Source organism: Neolamprologus multifasciatus, chromosome 3 (assembly GCF_963576455.1).
Source record: "Neolamprologus multifasciatus chromosome 3, fNeoMul1.2, whole genome shotgun sequence".
In the NCBI taxonomy this organism is placed as follows: Eukaryota; Metazoa; Chordata; class Actinopteri; order Cichliformes; family Cichlidae; genus Neolamprologus; species Neolamprologus multifasciatus.
The window spans coordinates 47,573,148-47,592,676 of record NC_140441.1 but is presented as its reverse complement, the minus strand read 5'-3'; the positions used below and the strand labels follow the sequence as shown (position 1 = coordinate 47,592,676).

General features: G+C 45.3%; 2 protein-coding genes across 4 annotated transcripts in view; one reads left to right on the top strand and one right to left on the bottom strand.

The window, feature by feature from the left end:
- LOC146523730 (focadhesin-like) overlaps positions 1–13,647 on the top strand; it is a 29,064-nt gene extending 15,417 nt beyond the window's left edge. The window contains 24 exon segments of the mRNA XM_085154040.1: positions 74–166; positions 1,154–1,242; positions 2,317–2,358; positions 2,450–2,558; positions 2,646–2,762; positions 3,524–3,762; positions 3,839–3,928; positions 4,163–4,310; positions 4,777–4,896; positions 4,973–5,095; positions 5,200–5,277; positions 5,582–5,653; positions 5,768–5,805; positions 5,807–5,868; positions 5,967–6,047; positions 6,119–6,247; positions 6,322–6,437; positions 6,792–7,052; positions 9,349–9,438; positions 10,200–10,377; positions 10,495–10,596; positions 10,822–11,072; positions 11,163–11,238; positions 13,430–13,647. Of these exon segments, the coding sequence (XP_085010166.1) occupies positions 74–166; positions 1,154–1,242; positions 2,317–2,358; positions 2,450–2,558; positions 2,646–2,762; positions 3,524–3,762; positions 3,839–3,928; positions 4,163–4,310; positions 4,777–4,896; positions 4,973–5,095; positions 5,200–5,277; positions 5,582–5,653; positions 5,768–5,805; positions 5,807–5,868; positions 5,967–6,047; positions 6,119–6,247; positions 6,322–6,437; positions 6,792–7,052; positions 9,349–9,438; positions 10,200–10,377; positions 10,495–10,596; positions 10,822–11,072; positions 11,163–11,238; positions 13,430–13,503 (2,778 nt within the window). The 3' untranslated portion in view covers positions 13,504–13,647.
- Positions 13,274–18,172, bottom strand: LOC146523729 (very-long-chain (3R)-3-hydroxyacyl-CoA dehydratase 4-like). Of its 3 annotated transcripts, XM_085154030.1 has the most exons (5): positions 17,780–18,172; positions 17,646–17,703; positions 15,739–15,845; positions 15,261–15,392; positions 13,274–13,811 (listed from the first exon to the last, which is right to left on the bottom strand). In XM_085154030.1, exons 1-5 carry the CDS (start codon positions 17,871–17,873, stop codon positions 13,735–13,737), a joined length of 468 nt encoding a protein of 155 aa, XP_085010156.1. In that variant the 5' UTR covers positions 17,874–18,172; the 3' UTR covers positions 13,274–13,734. The 3 variants fall into 3 exon arrangements, with proteins under 3 accessions (XP_085010156.1, XP_085010158.1, XP_085010157.1); XM_085154032.1 differs by having other exon boundaries at positions 17,392–18,172; XM_085154031.1 differs by having other exon boundaries at positions 17,646–18,172.
- Between the last annotated feature and the right edge of the window lie 1,357 nt (positions 18,173–19,529).

Sequence of the window (19,529 nt, the reverse complement as noted above, 5' to 3'; positions counted from 1 at the left end):
CTCTCTTGTTCTTTGTCGTGCACGCAGAGCTTGAAAGAGGAACTGTTTCCTTCTTCTGTGTTTTGGTGCACAGGTCAACATCCAGCCCTCTGAGTGGCACCGTGCCCTCCTCCTGCCACAGGCCTGGAGGGGCTTCATGAGCCGAGCTTTCTACGCCGTTATGGAGGTTTGTGCAGGTGTTACAAAAGCAGCACTGAGTGCTTCATAGAAATAAATGGTGTGGACAAAGAATTCAGCGACTAAAATGCACATCGTGAAGCGTGACTTCACCAGCTGGTAGTTCTGCCCTTTCCATGTGGCACCAGGACACAGTAAGACATACTGGGTGATGTGCAGCCTAACTGGAACCTACACAACACAAATGTCAGCCAGTCTGTCCTCCACAGGCCTCACAGGCCTCTGATCTTACAGTAAAGGCCTCAGAGACCTCTGATCTTACAGTAAAGGCCTCTGATCTTACAGTAAAGGCCTCAGAGGCTTCTGATGTTACAGTAAAGGCCTCAGAGACCTCTGACCTTACAGTAAAGGCTTCTGATGTTACAGTAAAGGCCTCTGATCTTACAGTAAAGGCCTCAGAGGCTTCTGATGTTACAGTAAAGGCCTCAGAGACTTCTGACCTTACAGTAAAGGCTTCTGATGTTACAGTAAAGGCCTCAGAGGCCTCTGATCTTACAGTAAAGGCCTCTGATCTTACAGTAAAGGCCTCTGATCTTACAGTAAAGGCCTCTGATCTTACAGTAAAGGCCTCAGAGGCCTCTGATCTTACAGTAAAGGCCTCTGATCTTACAGTAAAGGCCTCTGATCTTACAGTAAAGGCCTCTGATCTTACAGTAAAGGCCTCAGAGGCTTCTGATGTTACAGTAAAGGCCTCAGAGACCTCTGACCTTACAGTAAAGGCTTCTGATGTTACAGTAAAGGCCTCTGATCTTACAGTAAAGGCCTCTGATCTTACAGTAAAGGCTTCTGATGTTACAGTAAAGGCCTCAGAGGCCTCTGATCTTACAGTAAAGGCCTCTGATCTTACAGTAAAGGCCTCTGATCTTACAGTAAAGGCCTCTGATCTTACAGTAAAGGCCTCAGAGGCCTCTGATCTTACAGTAAAGGCCTCTGATCTTACAGTAAAGGCCTCTCAGGGTTTGGTTTCTGTTGGCAGGGTCGACGTGCTGAGATAGAGATGCTCCAGAAACAAGGCAAAGAGGATCCACAGGAGCTGCAGTACAAGCATCACTGTGCCTGGCTGTGGTGAGAACCACACTCATACTTGCTTGTATATGTGTAGACTGTGTGTATATAAATGGTAGTGCTTTTGTACAAGGTCTCTAATCTTACTGTAATGACTGTAGTGTGTGTGTTTCCCTGCTGTGTGGACCAAACTTTACATCAACACTTTGTGGTAACACCTGCACTATGTAGCCAAAATAACTGGTTCTGAACCAGCAACCTCCTGACCAGTAGACGACCTGCTCTCCCTCCTGACCATGAAGAAAGTGAATCATGGTTTTCAGGCCTGTCAGTCACAGGTGTATAAAGTCTGTGGCTCGCTGTCAGGAGCTCAGGAAGTTCCTGGACGCTGTCGTGATCGGAACAAGCATCGTTGGAAAATGTCGTGTTCACGCTTCTCGCAGTCCGATGGAGGAGTCTGGTTCAGCAGTTATCAGGAGACTGATACTCGTCTGACTTTGGTGGTGGAGGGATGATAGTGGGGCTGTTTTTAGAGGTTGGGCTCAGCTACTTAGTTCTGCTGAGAGGAATTCTTAATACTTCCAAATACCAAGACATTTGGGAGGATTTCCTGCTCCCAACATGAACGTGTGCACAGGAAGAACCTGACTGGCCTACAAAGAGTCCTGACTTTGACCCAGCAGAACATCTGTGGGATGAATTGGAGCGGAGACTTATTTAGAAAGCATGGAGGAAGCAAACAATCCACCAAAGAAGACCCAGGACTTTGATCCAGGATTTTAGCTCCTCGGACAAGAACAGGAGGACATTCCTGTCCCAAAGTCCAGTCGAAGACATTTACAGACTGTTACAAAGATGCTACGGCGTCTGTCTCAGCGCTACACCATCAAACTTACGTTCTCCAGACTTAGTTTCCCCTAAATTGTTAGTTTGTCTCAGTTTAAACATGTGATTACATTTAATCTGTAAATCATCCTGTTTCATTTACATGTGAGACGCCGTCCTGATGTTTTTGTATTACGGTTGTAAATAGACTAAAGTGCTGATGTGCATCACTGCTTTAACAGACACTGGTCACCATCTTCATCACGTTCTTCATCTTTTTAATGTGTTGTTATTATTTTTCTGACACAGGGCCAGAGATCAGCTGGCAGATGTCATCAAAGCTGCTACAAAGTGAGTCCCCTGCTCGCTCTGTTTCATAGGAAACGTTTGGTGAGCAGAGTAACCTGATGTGAGCGCTGTGACTTTCTGTGGGTCGTTTCAGGGACAGTCCTGTTGTTCAGGGAAACGCCATCTTGGCTCTGAGCGGCCTCGCCGCTGTTCTGGCGAAGTATGAGAGCAACCTGCCCACTGATGGTGACGGCAGCCTGGGGGTGAGACGCCGCAGGGTCCTGTTACACAGTGTGTTTGCTATTTCATCATCATAGAGATGCTGAGCTCAGTGCTGTTGGACTCGATAGGCTGGACCAGAGTTCGTGGCCACAGGAAGCTGGTTGACCATGGTGCTGGACACCCTGCTCAGCATCAGCAGCAGCAGCTTCAAGTCCAAAGGACGAGTTTTCCCCTGGTTTCTACACGTGAGTTTCATCAGCTTTTACATAAGAAACCGTGATTGGCAGATGATTCGAGTTCTTTAAGAGTCGTGACAGTGACGTGATGAAACAGAATCAGCTGTTTCTGAGCCTCACACTATGAACACTTTACTGACCCTCAAAAGTAAACATGCAGTGATTCACCTGCCCCATAAACCACATGTTATTGTAAATAAACACGAGCTCCGTGTGATTGTCCGTCTGTTAACTGCAGCCTGCTGGCTGCTGTGGTTCAGAGACGCTGATGTGGCTGCTGTAGCTGCAACACCAGCGTGTGTGTCAGATTAACACTGTTGGATTTGTTAGTGTGGAGCAGCTTTTATCACTCTGAGCTCTGAAAGTGTTCATCAGTGTGAGTGAGGGGAGCCGCTGACTGTCTTTAGCACCTGTGCTAACACTTTCAGCACTCGGTGCCTTTCCAGACGTGCAGACGTGCTAGCGGCACTAATGCATCCCCATGGCTTCAGAGATGTTTGAAGCTGCACTTTATCCCGAGCATGCAGTGAAGCAAAAACAACTTTATTTTGATGACTTTCTCCCAAAAAGAAGCAAAACAAGCCTGAAACATCGCTGCATCGACACGTAAACCAGCTGGAGTGTATTAGCATCAATATTCCAGTAAACGTGGTTCTCACAGCTCAGCGAGTCTTTGCTCTCTAACACATGTTGCTGTTGGCTGCACAGTCGTTGTGAATATAAAGTTGCTTTCTTGCATTGATTACTTTCACCCTGTGCTGCCTCCTCAGCGCTCCTACTCGGGTGAGAACACAGCGAGCACCATAGCGCGCTCCTGTGCGAGCCTCTCCCTGTCGCTGCTCGTCTCCGTGCTCGTGGTGCGGCAGCGGGACGGTCTGACCCACATCCTGTCGGCGCTGCGGGCCGGCCTCCCGGGCTCCCCCACCGCAGACGACTCCCAGGCCGTCCAGTTCCACTCCGGGCTCGGTCTCGGCATGGTGCTGTCCACCCTGCTGCACCAGCGCCTCAGGTACAGAGTCTGCAGGAGGAGATTCTGATGTGAACCAACAGCGTAACGCTTACTGACTGCCTGTGTCCTCTGTCAGTGATGAGTCTGCTCAGAAGGATGCTGATCTCCTCTTCGGCCCTCTGGATGCTCTGGAAAGTTCCTCTTTCAACCCCAACCTGGAATACAAGTACGTCCTCTCGTGTTTGCAGAGAGCAAACTGACATCACATGGTTGGTAGGAAGCTGGAAGATTCAGCCGTTACCAAGGCTGCATTTCTGCTGCTCAATAAAAGAGCTCGTTTGGCACATTTACTCTTTTTCAACAGACACATCTGGAAGCATGTTAGGAGTTAATATCCAACAGTGAAACAGGGGTTAGCATATTAAATGTGCTCTTCCATGTTCTCGCCTTCTTTCCTCAGCACTGGCTGTATACTGGGTCTGGGTCTAGTGCTGTCTGCCTTCTGCAGCAGCGGACAGAGGAGTCGACATGTCCGTGTCAGCCTGACACTCGACAAGCTGCTGGCCAACCTGCAAGACTGCAGTGGACGAGGACGCATGGTGCAGGAGGTACAGCAGCCCTGCACACGACTCGCACGCTGACGCCAGAGCCGAGGTCCTGAAGTCTCTGACGCAGGAACAAGTCTGTGATTGTAACTCTGCTCAGACACGTTTGTGACAGAAGCAGCTGAAATAGTCGTTTTGATGAATTATCTACTAAAGACAGTTTCTGCTACATGAACATGAAACAAGAGCTAAAACTTTGAGCCTGATGCTGATGTGTGAACTTTGACCTATGACCTCGAAGCACTAAAATGTGTATCTTATGATGTTTACCGTACGATTGGAACAGATTCGGCTTCTATAAGCTGTGAAAACGTGTCGTCGTGACCTTGTAGAGCAAATAAAAAGTGTGTAACACAGATAAGGTTTGTTTACTGTCCAAGGTGGAGACGCTGCACGGCCAGTGTGGGGTGAAGGTTGAAAACTGTGCCGTATAAAGTTTTCACTGACCTTCACATGTGTGTGTATGCAGGTGTTGGCGTACTCTGTGGCGTGTGTGAGCGTCTCAGCGTTCAGCGCAGGTCTTATTGACGCCGCCAAGGCCGAGGAGGTCACGGACACGCTGCGCAGCCTGACTGAGGAGAGCCAGCAGGTCAGTAGGAGAGCTGATGGGGTCATTCTGGCTCCAGCAGCTCTTTGTGGTTTCATTGATGACCCTGTGTCCCCAGACCCCGGGCTTCTCCCTGGCTCTGGGGTTAGCGGTCCACGGGCTGTCGGTGTGCGGCCACGGCAAAGCAGAGCACATCCACCCTCACCTGCTCGCAGCCTGGATCAAAATCTTACTGGCTGAGGTACAAAACCTCACTTTCTACATCTCAGCCTAAATGTTCATGTAAACGATGTCCAATCACGTGAAAGGATGTTTGGGGTCCCAGCGCTGACCTTTGTGTTACAGGGCTGTCCCACCATGCAGCGGCTGGCTGCTGTCAACGGGCTGGTGGCGTTGGTGGGATCAGAGAGTTACCTCGTTCAGGTAAGACGCCTGCAGCTTCATGTTATCACCTGCTGTTGTGTTTCTGAGGATGTCTTTGTTTCGTGGTTTCAAGCATGTGGAGCCATAGATGATCGAGCTCATGTGACCCTGTAAGGTTTGAGGAATCACCATGGTTACCATAGGAACACACTGGCAAACCCAGTATTTAAAAAGATGTGATGGATGCAGATCTGTGTCTTCTGTGCAGCCATGTGAAGCGTCCCCGTGTTCATAAAGAGATGCAAACACACCTTTAGTTGCAGCTGAAGTTAGCGACAGTGATGCTGATTCTCCTCTGATGCAGCTGAAGAGCGAGACGGAGCTCGTGTCCAAGCAGCAGAACAGGCTGAATGAAGTTATTCGGGCCGTCACACAGGTAAGAGTTTACTTATCACATATTACTTTACTCTGATTACTACACACGATACTCTCCCCTCTGCTCGCTCCTCAGAGCGTCTGTTTCAGCCACTTGTCGGCTCTTTGGTTGCAGATCATCACGTTCTCTGGAGCCATCGGTTTGCAGTCCAACAGCCTGTTTGCTGGGACATTTGCACCTGGCCCACATGTCCAGCAGTCACAGTCACACAGCAGGTAACACAGGAGTCAGTGGGCGGAGCAGAGCTGGATGCAGCGTTAGTAACACTTTAAAATGATCTACTGGGCACTAACTACTTTGATCCAACTCCCAGTTCCTCCAGATTTCAGTTACCTCTCAGAGAAAAGTGTCGTCAGATCCACGACGGAGTTCGTCACAGAAGCTGGACAAAAAGGTTTGTGACATCTACAGAGGTCGTTGTGTTTGAAGCTGTAACTCTGTAACATCGTCTCTCTCTGGGCGCAGGTCCTCAGTCCTCCCATCCAGGCCTGGTTAAGACCGCTCTCACCGCTTTGGCGTCAGTCGGCGCCTCTTTCCAGTATCCGCCCATCAACTGGAGCGCCGCTCTTTCTCCTTTAATGAGGATGAGCTTTGGTAAGAGTTGTCGCTCAGTGCTGTCCGTGAAGCCACAGATCCTGTTCAGTCGATGTTGTTGTTGTGTTTTGTAGGAGAGGATGTGCAGCATCAGTGTGTTGTCCTGGCAGCCTGTCAGACCCAGTCCTCCCACAGCGCTGCTCTGTTTTTGGGCTCCTGGTTGTCGCCTCCCCTGGTCCACAGTCTCAGTGTAAGTTCAGTTGGGTATTAGCGCTGTGACAGCTGATATTCAGTCTCCATCAGGTTTATAGGCTGGTCCACTTTAATCTGTTGTTTCTTGATATCCAGCTTATATTTGAACAGGTTTCTTTAGGTGTTCTTAACAGAAACAGGAGCATCTACTGCCTCACCTCTGAGCTCAGCTGTTTCTCAGTCGTACAGCAGCTGAAGAAATGTCTGAATAAACAGCGTTTGGCTTCTAAAGCTGAACAGATGCTCTTTAACCACGACACACATCCAGTCTGTCTCTGCTGTAGGAGACGTGCTGAGTCCAGTACAATGATGAAGGCTTCAGAGATCCTTACTGGCTGTCTGTCTCCCCCAGTACCAGACCCGGGCCCACCTCTATGAGACTCTGGGCTCGTGGATGAAGCACGTGACTGAGGACAAGCTGCAGGTGTATGTGGAGAGTTTGGGGGTGCAGCAGTTTGAGGAGGACCTCCGACCCCAGCGCGCGTCCCTGTGTCGCTCTGTGCTGCGGGGCCTGGCTCAGGCCATGGCCCTCCCAAACCCCTCTAGCAGCTGCTGGACCATCCTCTGCTCTGCCACGGAGAAGATCTTCACCTTCCTGCCCGACCGAATCCAGGTGCAGTGTAGCTGCTGACTGTTATCACTGACACGTAGAAGCTTTTTCTTTGATGCATGGCTCTGTCCCTGGTTTTACGCTCGGGGATCGTGATATCCTCTGATGTTCCCATCCACCCAGAGACACGAACAGGAGCATAAACCCATTTTATTCAAAGCAAGAAGCTGTGACAGATGCTGCTGTAGGTGTGCAGAGCTTCAGTCACCGGAGCTCGGCTGGAAATGAGCTCTGCTCATCACCACAGCAGCTTCAGCCCATCGTTAGCTCAGCTGTAAGAACACCTCGACGGGCAGGGACCAAACACAGCATCATAATAACAACAGTGGTAACTGGAACAGTTACAGTAACAGGTCACAGAGCTCTGGCCCCTCCCTGTCTGTATCTCACATATCTGTTTCCTGTGCTCAGTTATTATATTAATGACACGAGCATAAGTAATACGTAATTATCTTGATGGATGTTGGACGAGGAGGCCTGATAGAAATGCCAGTCAGGTTTATAATAAGTGCAAAGACAGGATGTGCAGCAGGTTCCTGTTAGTGTTCGTTTGATGTCGTCAAACTCAAAAGTTAAAGACGTCGAACTCTTGGATACAAACTGGGTGCTTCAGTGAAACATGCAGACATTTGTACATGTTTTGGTGGAATGGCTGTCTGGGTTTATTAGGACAATGTGAAGTTTGCAAACATAAAAACAGAATGCAGTCACGTGCATTGGCCTGATTACATCCATAGCAGAACACACAGGACATGTCAGCTGGATAAACTGAGTAAATGAAGTGCAGACAGGAGCTGATCAGAGCATTTCCTCTGACAACAGTCTGTGTGTGCAGACTAACTGTGGCACTGCTTGAAGAGCAGGTTGTCTGATGTAGGACAACAGCTGCTTAATAGGCCAGATGTTTTCAGCTGGAGAAAGGTGAGACGCAGGTCTTTGTAACGATGAAGTCTGGCTGTAGTAAGACAGATGTGTGTGCCAGTTCCAAAGACACTAACGACCTTCATACCTTCAGAGATGCAGGGTCTGCTCCTCCTCCTCTTCATGAGGAAGAATGTCACGTTTGATGCACCTGGTCAGAGACGTGTTTACAGTTTGCTGCAGTCCATTTAAAGCTGATTCTGACCGTAGAAGAAGACCTCTGGATCATGGTCACATGACCTCTGGACCATGGTCACATGACCTCTGGACCATGGTCACATGACCTCTTGGTCCATGATGCAGCTGTAGCTAGCACGTCTGCTCGCTCTGGTTAACAGTGATTTCTGTGACACAGCTGTCGCTGTTTCTGCCACTCGAGACCTCCTTTTACCTTTGTTCATGCAGGTCGTCACGTTGAGACTCGTTCACAGGAGAGATCTAGACCAGCGTGATCTAGACCAGCGTGATCTAGGCCAGCGTGATCTCAACCAGCGTGATCTAGACGAGCGTGATTTAGACGAGCGTGATTTAGACGAGCGTGATCTAGACCAGCGTGATCTCGACCAGCGTGATCTAGACCAGCATAATCTCAACCAGCGTGATCTAGACCAGCGTGATCTAGACCAGCGTAATCTCGACCAGCGTGATCTCGACCAGCGTGATCTCGACCAGCGTGATTTAAACCAGCGTGATCTCGACCAGCGTGATCTAGACCAGCGTGATCTCGACCAGCGTGATCTCGACCAGCGTGATCTAGACCAGCGTGATCTAGACCAGCGTGATCTCGACCAGCGTGATCTCGACCAGCATTTTCAAAGTACAATAACAGAAACAGGAAAACAGTCAAACAGCTAAAGTTGTGTGAGGATCACGGGCAGTTAGACTCATTTTAGCCTTTGTCCAAATCCTCTGTCGTCTTTACGTTGAGCAGCATGTTTCTGAACCTGTGGCATCATTAACCTCATCAGTCTGAAGAACAGCACAGTGCTCGTGTTTCATGGTACTTGATGCTACATTTCAGCTTTTGAACGGCTGGAATCATTTAGTTGATGATATGTGTGCGCTGATGTGTGTCGCCTACCATTGGCTCCCTGAGTTTAACAGCTGCTAATAGCTGAACCTGTTAGCCGTGCTCTGTTCACCTTTCTGTGAAATCAGCTGATCTCCTTCAACCTGCTGTCTTTGTCTGTTTTGAAACCTTTGTGTGGAGCAGTCTAACAGTTAAAGCCTTTTATTCGTGCTGCTGCTGGGCCCTGCTGGCATCGAGCTTTGCCTCTTTAACACATGAACACAGGTTCAAAGGTGTTTAAATGAGACATTTTAACTAAAAAATAATAATTTTTATGTTTGTGTTTGATTTCTTGTACATTTATTTCAGGATGATGAAGTGGATCTGTATGTGGGCGTGGCCAAGTGTCTGTCTGAGATGTCTGACACAGAGATTGAGAGGATCATGAAAGTCTCTGAGGTACAGTGTTAATAACACCAGCAGAAAATGAACAGAGGGACCACGTCCACTGTTTCCATGTGCTGAAGCGCGGGCAGAAGTACATTTGGTTTACAGGTTCAAAGACATGTTGTTGGTCTCATAGTGGAAATGGAAGTAATTCCAGTGACCTGTAGCTCATATTGCTTTATTACTTATAGCTGTCAGTGTGTGGACAGTAAAACCTGCATTCTTCCTAATGCCCAGCAGGGGGCCCACTACACAAGTGTGTATTTCTAAAAGGAGCGCTTTAAGTAAACGTTCAGTTTAACCAAATGTAACCATATAGTGATTTAAGCTTTCAGTAATTTAGAGGAATCTTCCTCACATGGTTACTTTATTCACTTCAACAACAGTCGTGCTTTATACTGTGAGGTCGACCCTACAGTAATAATACAGAGAAAACCCAACAATCATGTGACCCCCTATGAGCAGCACTTTGGTGACAGTGGGAAGGAAAAACTCAGTTTTAACAGGAAGAAACCTCCAGCAGAACCAGGCTCAGGGAGGGGCGGGGCCTCTGCTGTGATTGGTTGGGGTGGGAGAAGGATAACTAAACATGAAATGGTGACAGGTGTGTAGTTTGAAGCCCTCTCAGCTGCTGCTGACCCTCGTTGTCAGATCCTCTGCTGGCTTCCTTTCAGCACACGTGCGGTGATCACGTCACGCCTGTCATTCAGTCTGTGACGGTTCGTTGAAGCTCAGCGTGCGCTGTGGCTTTAACATCTCTGCATTCTGTTTAGACTCAAATGGAGAAGACCTGCTTCATCTTAGCCTACCTGACCTCTCAAGGACGAGTGCCCCTCCTTAGTCTTAATGATGTCATTGCTGGGGTCCTCCGTGTTTGGCCGAGCCGCAGAGTGGGGTGGCTCCTCCTGCAGATGTTTTACCAGTGTCGCCTGGCAACCAGCATCAACACAGGTGAGACAGGAAGGCGTTCCTACTGCGTGGAAAGTGGATCTCTCCTGATCTAACAGACGACTGACACCTGTGTGTTTTACCATGATGGTTTTCATTTAGTCAGCATCTTTGTCACAGGCATCTCCAGACGGGTGGAGTGGCTCCTGGAGCTGATGGGACATATCCGAAATGTTGCCTACGGCGTAACAGATGTCCAGCGTGGAGACACCAGATCGGTATGTTTCTGAGTGACCGCCATGTGACTCCCACACATCCTCCTCTTCCTCCCAGCAGCTGAGCTTAGCTAAATGCTGGTCCACCATGACGGTGCCGTGTTAACTACAGCGAGGCTGCTCTCGAGCATCAGCAGTAGAGCAAAGCTTGCTGCTGTTTGCTTCTTCTGTGTATCTGAGTTGGTGGAAGCAGATTCTGTGTCGTGTGTTTCTAACTGAGTGTGCTCTGCAGGCCACGACTTCCTGTTCCAGCTCTTTGCTGCTGCAGTAGTTTCCTGGAGCGACCACATCATGCCACTCCTCTTTGGCATCCGGGTCCAGTGGTTTCCATGGCAGCCAGACCCCAAGCCTCAGGCTCTAACACACAGTCTATATGGCGAGGAGTCGTCGGTGGACGGCGCCCTGTCCCAGTGCCTGTTAGCGATGTCCCACAGCCTCCCTCGGCTCCTGGACAAGGAGCCCTGGAGCAGCCAAACGCCCAAGGTCAGTGTTTGTGCTGTGAACTTTGACCTTTAGCTCAAATGTCACTCGTTGTAAACGTGCAGAAGGGATGACCCCGTGTGTGTGTCTCAGTTCATAGACTGGCTTCTCAGCATCATGGAAGCTCCTGACCAGAGCGTGTCAGCATCAACGGTCAGCACAGCCAGAGGTGAGCAAAGCAGCCTTTTTCCTACTTACACATTTCATAATATTTCACTCTGTGTGAACCACAGCAGTACACAGACTGACTCCATAAAGTACTTCATGAAATCACATCTAAACAGTTTAATTAGATATAGATTATTATTATTACGATCCTTGTGCAGGTCTCATTGAAATTAAGACCTGGCCTGAGTTTTGTCAGGTTCTTACATCCTCGAGGTAAAAACGTCACTATAAAGCCAAAAGTACTCCCCTCTCCAAACCACTGAATGCAGGTGTTCAGTCACTTGTGGCCACAGGTGTATAAGCCCGAGCAGGTGTTTGTGCTGCTGATAGGATGGCACCTGAACACAAACTCCAGTTGAGGCGACAAAGTGGAAGCAACTGGGAACGACAGTCTTATGCCATCAGCTTGTCCTCGGTCACAGTTTCCTTCCACATATAACTTTGCAAAAACTGCATAAAAAGCACTTGCAGCAACAAAAACATAATATTCCAGAAACACGCTTTGCCAATCCGATCAGCTGTTCATAACACTTCCTAGTTGGAATAGACGTCAGCGCGAACTTTTGCATGTCCGCCATGACGGAAGTGACGCCATTTTCTTGGAAATGTAGTTTTTTACCATCAGGGCCTCAATGAGCCTATACTGGTGTTTTTAAAAGTTATGTTTGACTTTATGACTTTCTGTGTCGTTTCTGGGAAGCTTAGGACTCATATTGCACTGCTGGAAATAGTTTATTTTGATGCATATGCTTTTTTTTTTTTTGCAAATTTGCAAATTATAATATTTATTTTTGTTTTTCCTGCAGTGTATAGAAATTGGTGTATTTCAAAAATAAAACTATGAAGACAGTCAAAATAAATTTCCTGTGGTGGGAAACTATTTTGTGCAACTTTTTTGTATTTACAGTTTTGAGGGATAAGCCTCTTAAATTTCTCTAACTAGAAATATATGTTAAAAAAAACAAAAACGATTTTCAATTTTTTTGTAGTTTATTGCACTTTTTTGCAATTTATGTAATTACTATGCACTTAATGCAGACATATTATTAAAATATAGGCTGTAATGGTTGTATTGATGTATAGCAACTTGAAATGCTCCCAAAAATGGCTCTACAGCATGTAAAAATATAATATAAGCTCTGGCGGACTTGGTTCGTTGGTAGGTTTTAAAGGTTTAAAGCACAGCAGCAGAGACCATGACTCAGACTTCATGTGACAATCGAACGGAGCAGTGTGGGCGTGGTGGAGAGTTGTCGAAGTGTAAAGCTTGGAGGAGAGGGCGATTATGGTGTGGTATTTTACACAGCTTCGTGCGTCCAGCCCGACTGTACTGCAGCGCACAAAGCACAGTGAACGGGTTTGTGTGGAAGAACTTGACGTCTGTGGGATGAGTTGGAGCGAGGACTCAGCCAGACCTTCTGATCCAACATCAACCTGACCTGCTGAAACTGTTATAGTTGCAAACTAAATCATATGTATTCAGGATGGAAAGTCAGAGAAGTTCACGTGTGTGAAGGTAGACGAGCGAACACTTTTGGCAATAGTGTATTTTCATAGGTTTCACTAAAGTGACCACTACACCACCAGCTGTGGTTTCTTCTTTACTGGTTTTGCCCCAGAAGCTAAACCTTCGTGGTAAAGCCTGTATGTTCGGGTCTCCTTGTGAAATGCATCGTGTGTTTCATGGACTGGTTCTTATGCAGCACTGTATGAAGCCTGAATTTCAGCTCAGACACATGCAGTTTGTAGTTTCTGCTGAAATATTTCTGTCAGTGATCACAGAAAGAGCAGTCCAACCAATCATGGCCTCCAAGAACCTGGTTGTGTCGGAGCTCCACCCTCACCACGTCCCTGAGACAGGGTCGTTGGACTGTTAGTTTCTCTGCACTGTTGCAGGTTATCTCACAATATCAAGTTACCATAGAGGGGACTGTTGTGATTCAGCTCTATATAAATAAATGATGATTTGGCCAAATGAGCTCCACAGGCCTCATCTGTGGCAGTCTTTACATGAGAACTAATCACCATGTTTATTAGACACTCAGCTGACAGCACTGTTGGAAAAGAAGGTGTGGAAAGAGCAGGTGGTATTTTAAGAGAGGTTTACTCAAACATCAGTGTTCATAAAGGCAGGATATGCTGAAAAAATCAAACCATGTGATTCCTCTGATTTCTCCTGTGGTTCCTTTCAGCTGCTCTGTTGGCACTCAGGTCCTCTGCAGAGTTCAAGAAGAAAGCCGTGTGGACCAGAGCGTACGGCTGGTAGCCCAGAGGAGCCTCGGCGTCCTGCTCAGGCGTTGCTGCTCGTACACAAAGACACACACGGCTGCTGGTCTGAGCTGCTGTTTAATGTTAGACAGTAACTGTACTGTAGGAATCTGTGCTGTCAATAAAAGTGCAACAGAAATCATTTTGGGTCTAGAACATCCTTTTCTCTCTTTACAGCAGATCGTTAAATTCGACTTCATCCGTAACTCCAACAAGCTGTGACTTCATGTTACTTCCTCTTCCTGTTCCACTTCTCCAGGTGGTGGTGCCTCTCCTTCAGCAGCTGCCCGACTGTGAGCGAGGCTCCTGAAAACCAAGCAGTGTTTTACACCACAGTTACACCACAGTTACAGTTACACTAGTTACACTACAGTTACACCACAGTTACACTACAGTTACAGTTACACTACAGTTACTGTACAGTTACACTACAGTTACTGTACAGTTACACTACAGTTACACAGTTACACTACAGTTACAGTTACACAGTTACACTACAGTTACTGTACAGTTACATTAAAGTTACTGTACAGTTACACTACAGTTACAGTTACACTACAGTTACACTACAGTTACACCGCAGTTACACTACAGTTACTGTACAGTTACACTACAGTTACACCACAGTTACTGTACAGTTACACTACAGTTACTGTACAGTTACACTACAGTTACACTACAGTTACTGTATAGTTACACTACAGTTACACTACAGTTACTGTACAGTTACACTACAGTTACACTACAGTTACTGTACAGTTACACTACAGTTACACAGTAACTGAAGAGTTACACAGTTACACTACAGTTACACCACAGTTACACTACAGTTACACAGTAACTTCATTCATGACACCAATTTAACATCCCCAGATAGAAGATCCTCCTCAGTGTTGTCACCACAGAGCAGGTCAGAAAGCTCGGACACCAACTATGATGATATGACAGTGAGGCCTGTAACTGTTCTTCATCGTCCTAGTCTTCCTCAGGAAACTGTCACCTGTAGTTTTCCCAACAGTAACAAATCAGGAGAACCTGAGAACGTTTTGTGTTCTTTTCCTTCAGTCTGTGTTCTAGTTCAGCTGGATTTAGGTCGTGTTAGTGAAGCGACCGACCTCTGTGTCGAACATCTTTTTGTCTTAGTTAAGGTTCTTGTCTAAACGTGTTTGCTGTACATCAGCCTGACAACGGCACGACTAACCGTCTCATTAACCCTCATCCAACCAGCATGTTTAACATACAAGGACGAGTGACTGAGGACCACAAGAATGAGCTCATGTTAGAAAACTAATAATGGTAACATATTTCTTAGTTCTGTAACGATTATGCAGTATCTAAAGAAAAAAGTAAAACTGTCTCTGCAACGTTGCAGTGGCCTATGCTGCAAGTCTGAAATGTATAGTTTAATCTATCTTACAGCTTTTATTAAGTTTAATCCACATAATTACTCAGAAAACCTCACTGGTATCAGAGCTTTCAGTCATTTTATGTATCATTTGCACAGGGAAGTTGTGTGTAAATATGGACAGAATCAGATCAATGTCCACCAAAAGTGAGTCTGATTTATCGAGACAAACTTTAACGTGGCTGCACGCAGAAGCTGAAACAACCAAAGCTAATGAAAGTAGTGGCTGACTGAAGACGACTGCAGCGACCATACATGTAAAGGAGGAGCTTGGACTCAAACAAACGTGCTCCTGTGCAGCACGTCCATCAGGTGACTGTAATGTCACAAAGGGTTGTTCTCCGTCTTACCAAGAGTGAGGACAGGCAGGTAGAGCGCCAGCACCACGGCCAGGTGGCTGTTTGGAGCTGTCGTTGAGTTGAGTGGACACGACTGGGAGGCCGTTTGCTCAACATAAGGCAGCGCCTGATAGATGGTGGCAGCTGAGAGAGAAAAAAAAAGGGGAACAAACGCTTCACTTGCTGTGCTTTTACTTCATTCACTATCACAGTGTTATTGGCCTGTGTGTCGCTGATATACACAACGTTCCTCCAGCACTTCTGCTTACAGCACAGAGGTTACTCACTGCAGCTGGAATGCACTGTGCTCATTTCCTGGCTTCATATCATCAGCTCTGCTTGGCTAACCCATTTCCTGTTTGCTCCCAACACTTCCCTTACACAACACTCTGACCACACAATGAACCTCGTAATGTTGAGAAGTCAAAGTACTTATGAGCTCAGCTTTCAGTTTGTTGGAATAAAAGATGGAAACTCGATGATTTAACACCTTCAACGATGACTGTGAGGATGTATAAGGGGATCCAGAGCGTGTAGTGAGTCCACAGCATGGTGATGGACGGCTTCTCCATGACACACAGCAGCTCGTGAGGATACCTGTCATCAAACCACAGGCACAACTTATTGGACGAGAAACATTTGCATCTGGAAATCCACTGGAACTACGAATGTACTCAAATCATCACGTCGTATATCATAATGCAGCTAAATATGGTCGAGTACGAATACGGCATTAAGGATATTGTTATTATTATTATTATTATTATTATTATTATTATTAATATTATTATTATTATTATCATTATTATTGTTGTTATTATCATTTTTATTATTATTATTATTATTATTATTATATTATTATTATTATTGTTATTATTATCATTATTATTATTATTATCATTATTATTATTATCATTATTATCATTATTATTATTATCATATTTATTATTATTATTATTATCATTATTATCATTTTTATTATTATTATCATTATTATTATTATTACCATTATTATTATTATCATTATCATTATCATTATTATCATTATCATTATTATTATTATTATTATTATTAGAGACATTGTTGAAGTTCTGCCTTCAGAACAGTCAGTCTGTCCACAACACTGGAACAAATGTGGATGTTTGGACTTCAAATATTTAGATGTGAGTGTGTGTGCACGTTCATAACCTTCTACTGATACACACATCATCATTGTTATTATTAGTATTATGTGTGTGTGTAAATACGCTCCCTCCTCAGGCCTGGTATTATGGTGATCACCATGAACCAGAACACCAACGCCCGGGTCACGGGCCGGTGCCTGAGTCGTTTGAGGCTCCGCTGTGACATTTGTGGGTTTCAGGGTTTTTATTGTTACTCTGGTTTTTTTCCTGTGTTATGAATAAATCTTCGGTACTGGTTTCATTTTGTTGTGTTTATCTGCAACACCTTAAAGGCCGGTCTGTGGTGCCAAAAAGGTTGGGGACCGCTGGTGTAAATAATGAAAACTCATTAAAGCTCCAGTCAGATATGCTTGGTTGCCCTGTTTTTTTTTTTAATGTACTTAATTTTTCGATTATTATTAAATGAAATAAGTATTTGTTTTCTCCTTTCTTGCGTATGTGCAGTTATAACTTTATCAATAACTACTGTTATTGTTCATGAACTACGGCGTGTCCCTTTCAGACATCACCAACTTAATATTTTCCATCTAGCAGACAAATCAAACATCATGTATCAACATGTCACGAAGTGGTTTCTTTTTCACAGAAATAAGCAAAAATATTTCCACTGCGACCTGATATCAGTGGATCCTACACTGGAATGTAAACTGGCTGTTTAGGGGGAGGGTTCCTGCCCTGGGTATCTGCTTAGAGGGAAAGTAAGACGTCATGGTTTAAAAATGTAGATAGTTTGACACATTAGTAAAATAATTGCATTAGTGCTGAGAGGTCAGGTCCAGGGAGTGCTGTTCAACTGTAAGGAACTAAAAGCTTCTTAAAGCTCTGCATCCTGTGTGCTTTTAAAACGATTTATCAAAGTAAAGTTGAAGTTTGAAAAGCCGATGTGTTTGTGCATCACTGTAAAACTACATTATTGGGTTCAAATGCAGCTGCGTCCTTATAAAACCTGCGGTGCATACCGGAGGAGGTCCAGGTCGTTCCAGAAGAAGAACTGCACACACACCACCGGTTTACTCTGCAGCTCAGAACCAAAACAACAAAAGTGCACAAGTGTGTGAGACTACAAATTCTAGAATCAGAACTGCTGATTTCATTGCTCTGAAATTTTAAAGGCAGGTTTTGTATCTGAGAGCAGGGACACTTGCAGTGTTCAGTGTGACTCGTCTCTGCAGAAGATCAGGGCTCTGATAGTTACAGTTAGTGGGTGACTTACTGGGCAGGTGGATCCTGAGTGTCTGTTGAGTCAGGGTTCATTATGGTCCTGGTTGCTACTGGAAATAAAGAAACAAAAGGAGGGTGTGTTGTTCAGGAAGTACAGACTGTAGCTCAGCAGGTAGAATTACTAACTGGAAGGTTGGAGGTTTGATCCCTGGCTGCTCCAGTCTGCACGCCACAGTATCCTTGGGCAAGACATGGAACCCCAACTTGCTCTCCGATGCATCCATCATAGTGTCATTGTTAGAAAAAGAAGGGCTTGTGTGAATGAAGCATGCTGTATTAAATGCTTTGACTGCTCATATTGAAAAGCAGCTTATAAGAACTGGTTCATTTTCCAGATAATTCCACTATTAAGACAACAGACATTTGGGAGGCTTTCTCCTGAGAGTAACACTGAAAGTCTTGCTGCTCCTCCACAAAATGAACTCTTCAGTTTAGATTTGATTAAAGACACAGCTCAGCTAAACACAACTCAAACTAATCTACACTATTTTTCTTTATTACGCAGCATTTTTATAACTATTTCCACAGGCACGTGCAGGGGGGGGGGGGGCTAGAGGGGCTTGAGCATCCGCCCCTTTCCTGATGGGTGCCCAAAGGGCCCTTTTGTTCAGGCAACTTTAAAAAAAGAAAAAGTATGTATTTTTTTTATGTGTGTGTGCGTGCGGAGTCCTGTCTGTGCCCCTCAACAATAATATTTAACTTTTAATCACAGTTTTGCTAAATAAAAGGATCTGGCTTGCATCAGTCACATGATCACATTTAACCAATGATCGCCCTTGATGGCAGAACGCGCTGGTTACAAGCCGGGAACGAGCTCACAAAGAGCACGCGCATTTTTTGCGGTCCGGAGCTGTAGGAGAAACACAAATTAACTCAGAGACACAGACTGATGCGACAAAACCAGTAAGTAGGTGTACAGCGTACACTGTAGTGTGTAGTACACAGGAGTATTAGCTTATTACGTACACGTTGGTAAGTTGAAACAAACGAGCGTGCTGGGTGTGCAACAGCGCGACAAACATTACCTGTCCTTTTATTAACTGCACAAGTAGTGCTGGTCATAGCTGCTGGCTACCTGTGTAAGGCTGTCATGGGTCTGTAGCTCTGTCACCGTTTTAGGGAACATATTTAGTTTTAAAGTAAGTTTCCGGGCTTTTCCTGCCTTTCTGGAGGGATTATATTTCACTAAAAAACGGTCTAATATGCATGTCCACATAATTATGCATTATTATAATTATAATATATTAAAAAACAAACGCTGTATTTTAAAGAACATACATTAAGAAGCAGATTATATTAGATTTATATTTTAAATAAGACAAAATTTGGTTTTTACAGCAGTAAAATTATTGTATCTCTACAGTTTAATAAGCTTTGCCCTGCACAGAGTGGATCGTGAAACAAATGGAATCATAAATACATTATTTCATATTTATTACTTCCCCCTCCTCATTGCTTTATTATTGTAGCTCTAGTAATAAATGATAATGTAAGGATTCTGGATCAGCACCGTGATGCCCATAGTATATACAGTATTCTGAAGAAGGTCTAAAATGTCACTGTGCGTGCGTGCATGTGTTTTATTTAGATGAATTAAAAAAAAATATTACTCATGATATAACATTGTCCAGACATGCCTGGTAAGGACATGAGGAGGAAACAGTAGGAGCTGTGTGAGGCTACTAAAGGCAGTGCTATAACATTTTTCTGTCATCATTTTATTATAGATTAAGTGCAAGAGTTGTTAGGTGTGGATAATTAGATTATAGTTTATTGCAATAGCAAGTTGTGCCTTGTTCTCAGATAGACAGCAAGTGGAGAGTGATATATGAAATGATGGGATGGAAGGAGGAAGAGAAGCAAAGAGTGATTCACA

Excerpts from the sequence above, each read along its gene's own strand:
- LOC146523729 (XM_085154030.1), bottom strand. The coding sequence starts at position 17,873 with ATGCATCGGAGAGCAAGTTGGGGTTCCATGTCTTGCCCAAGGATACTG. Across the intron at positions 15,846-17,645 it reads ACTCAGGATCCACCTGCCCA|GTATCCTCACGAGCTGCTGT; the intron begins GTAAGTCACCCA and ends GTTTGATGACAG. Across the intron at positions 15,393-15,738 it reads CCTCACAGTCATCGTTGAAG|CTGCCACCATCTATCAGGCG; the intron begins GTGTTAAATCAT and ends TTTCTCTCTCAG.